At 44.1% G+C, this 11,424-nt stretch overlaps 1 protein-coding gene across 2 annotated transcripts; it reads left to right on the top strand.

Annotated features, from left to right (window-relative positions):
- On the top strand, positions 1–5,269 carry LOC119362756 (B3 domain-containing protein Os01g0234100-like). Of its 2 annotated transcripts, none has more exons than XM_037628012.1 (10): positions 1–151; positions 520–681; positions 1,197–1,289; positions 1,491–1,580; positions 1,786–1,923; positions 2,329–2,363; positions 2,458–2,581; positions 3,621–3,827; positions 3,996–4,083; positions 4,187–5,269. In XM_037628012.1, the coding sequence occupies exons 1-10, from the start codon at positions 128–130 to the stop codon at positions 4,852–4,854; spliced, it is 1,629 nt and encodes a 542-aa protein (XP_037483909.1). In that variant the 5' UTR covers positions 1–127; the 3' UTR covers positions 4,855–5,269. The 2 variants fall into 2 exon arrangements, with proteins under 2 accessions (XP_037483909.1, XP_037483908.1); XM_037628011.1 differs by having other exon boundaries at positions 1,194–1,289.
- The last annotated feature ends 6,155 nt before the right edge of the window (positions 5,270–11,424 follow it).

Below are 11,424 nucleotides of genomic sequence, written 5' to 3'. Positions count from 1 at the left end.
CCCTCCTTCTTTCACCCCCCTCCCCCCTGCCGTCTGTGCAGCTCGTCAGTCCTTTCCTCTCCGCCATTTTTGCCTGAAGCACCCCAAGCACCAGGACTCGACGAGCGCGGAGGCGGAGGCGGATGCGATGGCGATCGATCAATCCCTCAAGGCAAGTTCACCCCCTCCACTTCCTCTGATTCGTGAGGCTGCGATTTATACTTAGTTCGCGGTCGAGGGTTTCTTGATTTCTCAGCGTTCTCTTGAATCTTCGATTAATGGAGCTTTTTACACTGCAATCCCGTGACATCTTGAGGGCTCCTTTGTGTTTATTTCGTCATCCTGTGATAGCTCTGGAGAAAGTGATTCTTGGAACATAAAAAGAAAGTGTTGCTTGAGAAAATAAATCTTTCGACCGTCCAGCAAGAACAGATTTTGTTTCTCTACGGCCTACTGCTAGATGTGGGATTAGTAATGCAAAATGATTATTGTTGATTGTATGTTGAACTTAAATCTCTGCTTTTGGCGGCTGCTTTTCAGAGGAAGAGAGGGAGGCCAGCAGGAGGAGGTTCCCCGTCTGTCAACAAGAGCCAGCGAGATAAGATGGTCATGGAGCAGAAGATGGCACTGGTGCATCAAAGGCTTGCCTTGCTTGACAGCGAGAGCGACAAGGATGCTGATGTTGTGCCGACGGCCACAATGGTGAGGTCCTTCAGCTTGAGATGGACTCGGATTGTTGGCCACTGTAGGTCTGCAGTAGTCTTTATTTTCTGAAGCTCGATCAGATTTACTATGTGGAGCTGCCTCTGATAAACTATAATGGACTTGGTCAAAAAGTAATAATAAAAATGGAGTCTGAAATCGTCTGTTTAACTTTTTCCCTTCAAATCTTCACTGTCTCACTAGCACTGAGCAACTAATACTTCCAACATTCTGAACTTATCCATTCTCTTAGGTTATAGGTTTCCTTAGATGACTGCCGGAGTCTGCCTCTGGTAAAGTAAATTGAAGTATGGAGTAATTTGTTTATCTGGTAAAGTAAAAGTATGGAGTAATTTGTTTATGTTTTTTTTCATGTTTCATTATCATGGTGGACACTAGTGCAACCAATTCTCATGACTGTATGCATTCTATGTTATCAGATTATCTGTTTCTTTTTTGCCTTTTGTTGAAACTTCGAATTTTTTTCATGACATGATGATATTTAATGATAGCAGGATGATAAGCTTGCTGCTGTTGTTGTTGATCAACAGCCTGTCGTTATTAATTTCGGCGATACAGATGACGAGGATGAATATGTTCCTTTGAGAGTAAGTGAACCATTGGTTGTTGCTTTAGCCCTCTTGTATTAATTAGGGAGTAAATTTTGTGTACATATACTCCACATGACATGTGCGTTTGTGGCTCTAGCTCCTCGTTTGTTTTCCCTTTCAACTCACAATTTCATGGAATTACAAGTGTTCAGCTTACTGATCTAACTTTTCTAAGAGTTGGTTTCTTTGTCATGTTAGATTGTGCGGCCACGGAGGGTGGACAGTGAGCAAAAAAAGCTGCTTGATGTTTCTCAAACACACAACTCTCAGGATACTGACACTGCTAAAGTAAGATAAGTCAGTAGTTCCATTCTTGTCATTGTGCATGCTATTTGGTCGTTATCGTGGAAAATTAGAGTTAGTAAACAGTTCTTCCAATTTCATTTATGAGCTCATAATGCTTCAAAGATTTTGAAACCCAGAAATTCAGTAATTTTCTTATCTTCAACAATTGCATAAAATGGTTAAAAGATTTTGGTTGGTTGGGTTTCAGAAGAAGAGAGGGAGGCTTGTCAAGGCCCAGAGCAACATGGAGCAGAAGTTGAATTTGTCAACACCAAGGCTTGCCTTGGTTGAGAGCGGCTGCAGTAACAGCAGCAAGAGCGACATAGATGACGATCTTGTGCCGATGGTGAGCCCATGGAATGATTCCACGTTAGCGCATTTAAGACACTCTTGTTGTTCAAAGCTTGAAAGAATCATGTTTTCATATGTTACATACCTTCTTTTTGTGAACATACATATGCATTTAAAAAATAAATTCTCAAAAAAAATGATGTCATAATTTGGTTTAAGCAGATCAATATGTATTTTTCACACTTCAGGATTCAGATGACTGGCTCAAAAATTCTTAATGGGCTGAATTTCTGGACACAATAGTGAATGTGTTTCTAAACATTTATGGACTCTGCTACGTTCATATGCATTGCTCCATATAGTCTATATAACTGTTGTCTTTTAACCTCCAATTTCTTCACTTTCTATTTAGTTCAACACTGAAACCATGTACTAACTATGAATAAGTGTGACTTGACAGGTAGCTGCTGTTAATTGCAAAAGGACATTTGCAAGGTACTTCAAACTTTTCTTGTTTTCTCGAGAGTAAGATGCATTAACAGTTCTCAAAAAGCCTACTTACTCAGTTCAATCTTTGAACAAACTACAGCGTTCAGGGTAACTTTGGGTCTGCTATGGAGAGAGCTGAGGAGGTACTGGTAAAGTTACCAGCCGAACATCCTAGCTTTGTCAAGCATATGCTACATTCACATGTTGTTCAGGGTTTCTGGCTGGTAAGTCTATTGATTAGCTATTTACATGTTTGTTCAAAGCTTAAGAATTAGGTGATCACTTCTTATGAACAAGATGTGGACCCCAGAGGCCAAATATTGAATAGGACGAAATGCTTGCTAAACAAAAATACAGATTGCCTTTTCTTTTATACCAGAAGGCAATCAAATTTCTGGGCAAAAAAGCTCTCTGCAAAAGTGGAAACTGCACAATTTAGAGCACCTTATGATTTTTTAAATTTAGTTTCAGGTAGAACAGTCTCATAAGCTTAGTATATGTGTGGACGCTTCCTGAGTGTCACTTAGGAGGTGTTTGGTTCATCAATTTTGGCCCGTAACCTGATTACACCGTAACTTGAAAACGTTACAAGTGTTTGGTTCCCGTGGGCTGTAAACCGTTTCCATGTAATCCGATTCCATCGCTAGTCACGGCCGATACCGCCCACCCCCCTGCGGAAACAGTTGCCGATACCAGGCCCAAATCTCGTGTTTCTTTCTCGCCTTCTGCCCCACCATCTCCTCAATCTCTCCATCCAAGGGATGGCATGAGGCGGAGGCGCCCAGGTTCGCGTGGGACGCGAGAGCAGCTGAGCCGGCCGGAAAGCTATACACAGCGGTATTGCTCAACCTGTCCGGCGGCTCCGGCGAGCCGTTCATGGCGGCGGTCTAGAAGGATGACGTGGCGGCCGTGGGGCAGTAGTATGCGGCGGAGAGCAGCGAGGCGCCGTCCATGGTAGCGCAGGATTTGGCTCCCGTGATTGCAATGTTCGCGCTGATGCAAGGCTGTTCTTGTGATGATTTTTCTTCAATTTGTATATCTGAACAAATACTGTTTATGCATACCGTTACAGTCACAAAACAAACAAAGTTGAGTTTTTCTCATACCGTTTCCTTTACAGGCGTATTCTGATTCCATTACCATTTGCGTTACAGTTTCTGAACCAAACACCTCCTTAGTGTACATGGGATGGGAATTATTGAAAACATTTCCTTTTCTTTGTTTTTGCTTCCTCTGCATTTGAATTTTACGTTCCTCCCCCAGGGTCTACCGTCTGTCTTCTGCAACAAGCATCTCCCAAAGGAGGACACTACTTTTGTGCTAGAAGATGAGGATGGGCATAATTATGATGCAAAATATCTAGGTGCCAAGCAAGGACTTAGTGGTGGTTGGAGAGGTTTTGCAATTAATCATGATATTAAGGTCGGAGATGTTGTAGTCTTTCAACTTGTCAGTTCAGCAAAGTTTAAGGCAAGTGTTTCCCAACACATTTTCAATTGTTTGATCATCCTTTTACACTATTGATTGGCAGGCACTACATTCACTAATGTTTGCAATCTCTTAAATTATTCCGTGCATGTTCTGCCCGCACTTATCCAATATATAATTTCCTCTTGTTTTTTTACGCTTTCCATTCAGGTCTATATATTGAGAGCGAACAACTTCACTACAACTGATGGAGCACTTGGTCTCCTGTGTTTGGAAGCAGGAAAGGAGAATATATTGAGTGAGTCAAAGTTGATTGTCTTGATTTTACACTTGTGAATTTATTGTACATGGATAAGCTAACCGTTGAATCTTCTGAATCATGTTTTGGGTCTGCAACGCAGAGGAAGAAAGTTCCAATGATGTCAAATCAAAGGAGAATCCAAAGGTTCAGAATGACAGCAGTAACCCAGCCAGTGAATCAATGAAAGAAGGCATCAGATTTTCAGATACAGCCATCGATTTTGATGATGTGAAAAATTTCAGCAACTTCAACATCATCGTAGACGGTCTGGTCATCGACTGCAAGTTTCCTGACCACCTACGCAAGACGTACTACGAGCTGTGCTGTGCCCAGGAGTCGTTCCTTCACAAGGATCTGCTTAAGCAGATAAACCTCACACTCGCAGTGGGAGTGATCATGGAGACTATCAACATCGCGGAGGGTATCAGGGCCTGCGAGGCACGCGCTTCTTCCCACGAGGACTTTGTGGTCTGGAAGAAGACCTTGGAGGCCTTTGAGCTCCTGGGCATGAATGTCAAGTTCCTGCTCAAACGCATCGATGGTCTCCTCAGCCTTTCTGCTCGACCTAGAGACCCTGCTGAGCATGAAGGGTACAAAGAGATGAAACTGGAGCGGGCACGTGCCGGAGAGAAAATGAAGGAGCTCGAGTCCAGGATGTCGAGTGTGAAGGACACTCTGAAGAAGATGGACGTGGAGATGGAGGAGATGGAGTGCAGCGCGAAGAGGACGGAGGAGATGCTGCGGCGGTTAGCAACCGCACCGTGGTAGCAGTATGCGCGCAGCTTCGGTCTCCACCGCAGACGGACGATGTTTTGGCGACATGGCCATTTCGGTATGCACACGCAGATGATGCACTGGATGGGGTCTAGCTTTGCAGAAGATTAGAACTGCATTGGGGCAGCAGCGTTTAGTTTCAGAGTAACCACTTTTTGTATAAATGCAACCTGAGAGTAGTTATCTGTGTGCCATCTAGGTAGGTTTTACGCTTCTTGTGCAGCAACTAGGATGCTGTTTTTTTTTTGTTTTTTTTTGCGAGGTAACTAGGATGCTGTTTTTTGGGTACACATCAAGTGTTGTAACCTATCCCCATCGCATTCCATCCCCCCTATGTAAGTTAGTATGCGGAACCGCACTGTGGCGGTGGTGAGAATGGAAGGAAGAGAGATGCAGTCTGGTTTGAGTAGTTGTTGAGTGCATGAGTGTGTGTTCCCTGCGTTTGCTAGTACTGTGCAGGCAGCTGTTTTACTTCTTTTCTTTCTTGGTCGCTGCTGATTCGGCTTGTTGAACCTCTGAGACCTAACTGACTGCGTTTGCCTCTGGCAAGGGCGTTCCTATGCACTCAATAAAGAAAAGAAGCCCTGACTGACTGCATTCCTCCGGCGAGGTCTCCGGCGAGATGAAGTCCTGACTGACTGCGTTCCTCGTCGCAGGTCTCGGCGCCTGACCGGAGCCGCACGGGAGCGGAGGTCAGGGAGATCCGAAAATTTCGGTCCTGACAATTTACCCGTGGCCGGCTTCTCTTGGCAAGGAGCCTTAAAAATGATGCATGCGGCCCAGGCCTGCACGGCCACAGACACAAGCCCTCTGACATGGAGACAGGCCTGATATTTCGTGTCGGGGGTACTGCTAGACTTCTCTTTTCCTTTTAAGACCCCCCAACTATTAGAGCAACTAGTTAACAAGCGCTTTTTTGGGAGCCTCATAATGATCAGCGTCACTTGGCGCGCTCTCAGCCGTTCGCCACGTGTCGCGCTCCGGACGCTCACTCCGGATTTTATTTTTTTATTTTTCCATGCGTGATTTCGGCTTTTTAAGTGTTTTTTTATGTTTTTCGACATTTTGGTTTTCCACATGTCTTCCTTATCTTTTTGATCAAACAAATTCAAAAAAATTATTTTTTGCACGAAAAACACGTTCTCTTTATTTCCCTTTCACGGTTCCCTTTCGCAGGAGTTATGGTTTTGCTTCCGCGAGAGTCACAACCGTGCCTCCTGGAAACGAAAAAAAACGCGTTTTCTATTTTTTTTTACTTTCGCGAGAGTCACGATTTTGCTTCCACAAGAGGCACAGTTGTGCTTTCGCGAAAGTCACGGCCGTGCCTCTCAAAAACGGGAAAAAACTTGTTTTCTGTTTTTTTTTCTTTCGCGAGAGTCACAGTTTTACTTCCGCGAGAGACACAGTTATGCTTTCGCGAGAGTCACGGCTGTGCCTTTTGGAAACGAAAAAAAACTCATTCTTTGTTTTTTTTTCTTTCGCGAGAGTCACGGTTTTGCTTCCGCGAGAGGCACGGTTATGCTTTCGCGGGAGTCACGGCCGTGCCTCCTCGGAAACGAAAAAAAAGTGTTTTCTCTTCTTCTTTTTCCTTCCACGAGAGTCACGGTTATACTTCCGCGAGAGGCACGGTTGTGATTTCGTGAGAGACACGGGCGTGCCTCTTTCGGAAAGGAAAAAAATCCATGCTCCCAATTCGGTTTTTTCGTCCATTTTTTTTCATTCGATATTTTTCGTGAAAAAAAGTTCGTCAAAACCTATCAACATGTGATCTAGTTTTGAAGATCTCAACGCAAAGAATCCAAGGTGAAAGCGGTTCGAGATTTAGACGCACGGTTTAAGAGATAAAACGTTTTAAATAAACAGATCTACGAAAAAGGGAAAACTCCCAAGTTGCGACAAATGACTCACATGCAGCGTGCCACTTGTCGCAACCTGGGGGTTGGAGTGATCTTTGCAACGAGTACTCCTCAACTAGTGATTTCGGCCAGCTATATACACGAGCTCGCCTTCCGTCTCTTGTTTCCAACAGGGCCGACCCTAGCATTTCAAAGGCCCTAGTGTGATCAGGTATAGTGGGCCCAATGATTATAATAGGGTGAAAGGAAATATTTGCACACCTATATATTATATACATTCTGAAAAAAGTATGTATTATATACTACAAAAATCATTATAAAGTACAAACAACCAAAATGTGATATCTAGCTTGTTTGCAAATAAGATACTACGACATGTGAATTCTTGTTTGTAAACAAGATACTAATTAGTAATACATAATGTATATATGTAAATATACCACATGAGCTCCAACGAACCATAAAAGTCATCAATTAGGCAGCATTTTTATAAGAAAGGAGAGAGAACACCTGAATTCTGAAGTCCTGACTCCTCACCTCAACTTTGGAATAAATTAGAAGAAATTTAAGCCCATACGGAGGAATACTTAAGCAATCAAGCTACCTCTGATACGTCTCCAACGTATCTATAATTTTTAATTGTTCCATGCTATTATATTATCTGTTTTGGATGTTTAATGGACTTTATTATACACTTTTATATTATTTTTAGGACTAACCTACTAACCAAAGGCCCAATGCAAATTGTTTTTTTGCCTATTTCAGTGTTTCGCAGAAAAGGAATATCAAACAGAATCCAAACGGAATGAAACCTTCGGGGGAGTTATTTTTGGAACAAACGTGATCCAGGGGACTTGGAGTGGATGTCAAGAAAGAAGCGAGGAGGCCACGTGGCAGGGAGGCGCGCCTACCCCCTAGGCGCGCCCCCACCCTCGTGGGCCCCTCGCAGCTCCACCGACCTACTTCTTCCTCCTATATATACCATATACCCCAAAAACATCCATGAGCACCACGAAACCCTATTTCCACCGTCGCAACCTTCTATACCCGTGAGATCCCATCTTGGGGCCTTTTTCGGCGCTCCGCCAGAGGGGGAATCTATCACGGAGGGCTTCTACATCAACACCATAGCCTTTCCGATGATGTGTGAGTAGTTTACCATAGACCTTTGGGTCCATAGTTATTAGCTAGATGGCTTCTTCTCTCTCTTTGGACCTCAATACAAAGTTCTACTCGATCTTCTTGGAGATCTATTCGATGTAATTCTTTTTGCGGTGTGTTTGTCGAGATCCGATGAATTGTGGGTTTATGATCAAGTTTATCTATGAGAAATATTTGAATCTCCTCTGAATTCTTGTATGTGCGATTAAGTTATCTTTGCAAGTCTCTTCGAATTATCGGTTTGGTTTGGCCTACTAGATTGATCTTTCTTGCAATGGGAGAAGTGCATAGCTTTGGGTTCAATCTTGTGGTGTCCTTTCCCAGTGACAGCAGGGGCAGCAAGGCACGTATTGTATTGTTGCCATCGAGGCTAAAAAGATGGGGTTTATATCATATTGCTTGAGTTTATCCCTCTACATCATGTCATCTTGCTTAATGCATTACTCTGTTCTTATGAACTTAGTACTCTAGATGCAGGCAGGAGTCGGTCGATGTGTGGAGTAATAGTAGTCGATGCAGAATCGTTTCGGTCTACTTGTCGCGGACGTGATGCCTATATACATGATCATGCCTAGATATTCTCATATTATGCACTTTTCTATCAATTGCTCGACAGTAATCTGTTCACCCACCGTAATATGTATGCTATCTTGAGATAAGCCACTAGTGAAACCTATGTCCCTCGGGTCTATCTTCCATCATATAAGTTTCCAATCTATTTTACTTTGCAATCTTTACTTTCAATCTATATCATAAAAATACCAAAAATATTTATCTTATTATCTCTATCAGATCTAACTTTTGCAAGTGGCCGTGAAGGGATTGAGAACCCCTTTATCGTGTTGGTTGCAAGGTTCTTATTTGTTTGTGTAGGTACGAGGCGACTTGTGTGTAGTCTCCTACTGGATTGATATCTTGGTTCTCAAAAACTAAGGGAAATACTTACGCTACATTGCTGCATCACCCTTTCCTCTTCAAGGGAAAACCAACGCAGTGCTCAAGAGGTAGCAAGAAGGATTTCTGGCGCCCTTGCCGGGGAGGCTTATGCCAAGTCAAGTCAAGATTTGATCTCCCGTCTGTTGGGGAACGTAGCAGAAATTCAAAATTTTCTACACATCACCAAGATCAATCTATGGAGAGACTAGCAACGACAGATAGAGAGGGTGAGTGCATCTTCATACCCTTGAAGATCGCGATGTGGAAGCGTTACAAGAACACGGATGATGGAGTCGTACTCGCGGCGATTCAAATCGCGGAAGATCCGATCTAGCGCCGAACGGACGGCGCCTCCGCGTTCAACACACATACAACCCGGGGGCGTATCCTCCTTCTTGATCCAGTAAGGAGAGAGGAGAAGTTGAGGGATAACTCCGACAGCACGACGGCGTGGTGGTGATGGAGCTCGTGGTTCTCCGGGAGGGCTTCGCCAAGCACTACGGAGGATGAGGAGGTGTTGGAGGAGGAAGGGGCTGCACTAGGGGAAGGGTTGCGGCTGCCCTCTCTCTCCCTCACTATATATAGGGGGAAGGGAGGAGGGGGAGGCACCCTAGGGTTCCCTAGGGGAGGGGCGGCGGCCACAGGGGAAACACTAGATGGGTTTGGGCGCCCCCACCCCCTAGGAAACTTGCCCCCAAGCCGAGAGGGGCGGCTGCCCTAGGGGTGGCGCCCCCACCTCTCCTGGTTACGTGAGATGGCGTGGGAGGGGCTCTCAGCCCCTTAGTGGGCTGATGTGCCCCCTTCCCTTGGCCCATAAGGCCCCCCAATGCTTGTCGGGGCCTTCGAAACCCCTTTCGGACACGCTGGTCATCACCTGGTACCCCCGAAACAATTCCGGACTCCAATACCCTTCGGACAAATTACCGATCTTCACCTCCGGACCATTCTGGAGCTCCTTGTCATGTCCGAGATCTCATCCGGGACTCCGAACAACCTTCGGTAACCACATACTATTTCCCACAACAACTCTAGCATCACCGAACATTAAGTGTGTAGACCCTACGGGTTCGGGAACCATGCAGACATGACCAAGACACCTCTCCGGCCAATAACCAATAGCGGGATCTGGATACCCATATCGGCTCCCACATGTTCCACGATGATCTCATCGGATGAACCACGATGTCGGGGATTCAATCAATCCCGTATACAATTCCCTTTGTCTATCGGTATGTTACTTGCCCGAGATTCGATCGTCGGTATCCCAATACCTCGTTCGATCTCGTTACCGGCAAGTCACTTTACTCGTTCTGTAATGCATGATCCCGTGACTAACTACTTAGTCACATTGAGCTCATTATGATGATGCATTACCGAGTGGGCCCATAGATACCTCTCCGTCATACGGAGTGACAAATCCCAGTCTCGATTCGTGCAAACGAACTACACGATCTTGTGCTATGCTTAGGATTGGGTCTTGTCCATCACATCATTCTCCTAATGATGTGATCCCGTTATCAATGACATCCAATGTCCATGGTCAGGAAAGCATGACCATCTGTTGATCAACGAGCTAGTCAACTAGAGGCTCACTAGGGATATGTTGTGGTCTATGTATTCACACATGTATTGCAGTTTCCGGTCAATACAATTATAGCATGAATAATGGACAATTATCATGAACAAGGAAATACAATAATAACCATTTTATTATTGCCTCTAGGGCATATTTCCAATAGTATCCCACTTGCACTAGAGTCAATAATCTAGTTCACATCACTATGTGATTGTAATGAATCAACACCCATGGGGTTTGATCATATCTCGCTTGTGAGAGAGGTTATTAGTCAACGGGTCTGAAGCTTTCAGATCCGTGTGTGCTTTACAAATCTCTATGTCATCTTGTAGATGCAGCTACCACACGCTATTTGGAGCTATTCCAAATAACTGTTCTATTATACGAATCCGATTTTCTACTTAGAATAATCCGGATTAGTGTCAAAGTTTGCATCGACGTAACCCTTTACGACGAACTCTTTTACCACCTCCATAATCGAGAAAATTCCTCCACTAGTTACCAAGGATAACTTTTGACCGCTGTCCTGTGATCCATTCCTGGATCACTCTTGTACCCCTTGACTGACTCATGGCAAGGTACACTTCAGGTGCGGTACACAGCATAGCATACTGTAGAGCCTACGTCCAAAGCATAGGGGACGACCTTCGTCCTTTCTCTCTATTCTGCCGTGGTCAGGTTTTGAGTCTTACTCATACTCACACCTTATAACACAACCAAGAACTCCTTCTTTGCTGATCTATTTTGAACTCCTTCAAAATCTTGTCACGGTATGTGTTCGTTTAAAAGTACTATTAAGCGATTTTTGATCTATCCTTATAGATCTTGATGCTGAATGTTCAAGTAGCTTAATCCAGGTTTTGCATTGAAAAATAATTTTCAAATAACCCTATATGCTTTCCAGAAACTCTACATCATTTCTGATCAAAAATATGTCAACAACATATACTCATCATAAATTCTATAGTGCTCCCACTCACTTCTTTGGAAATACAAGTTTCTCATAAACTTTGTATAAACCCAAAATCTTTGATC

This window comes from Triticum dicoccoides, chromosome 2B (genome assembly GCF_002162155.2).
Source record: "Triticum dicoccoides isolate Atlit2015 ecotype Zavitan chromosome 2B, WEW_v2.0, whole genome shotgun sequence".
Classification (NCBI taxonomy): Eukaryota; Viridiplantae; Streptophyta; class Magnoliopsida; order Poales; family Poaceae; genus Triticum; species Triticum dicoccoides.
Note: the sequence above shows the minus strand (reverse complement) of the source record. Positions and strands in the feature narration are given on the sequence as shown.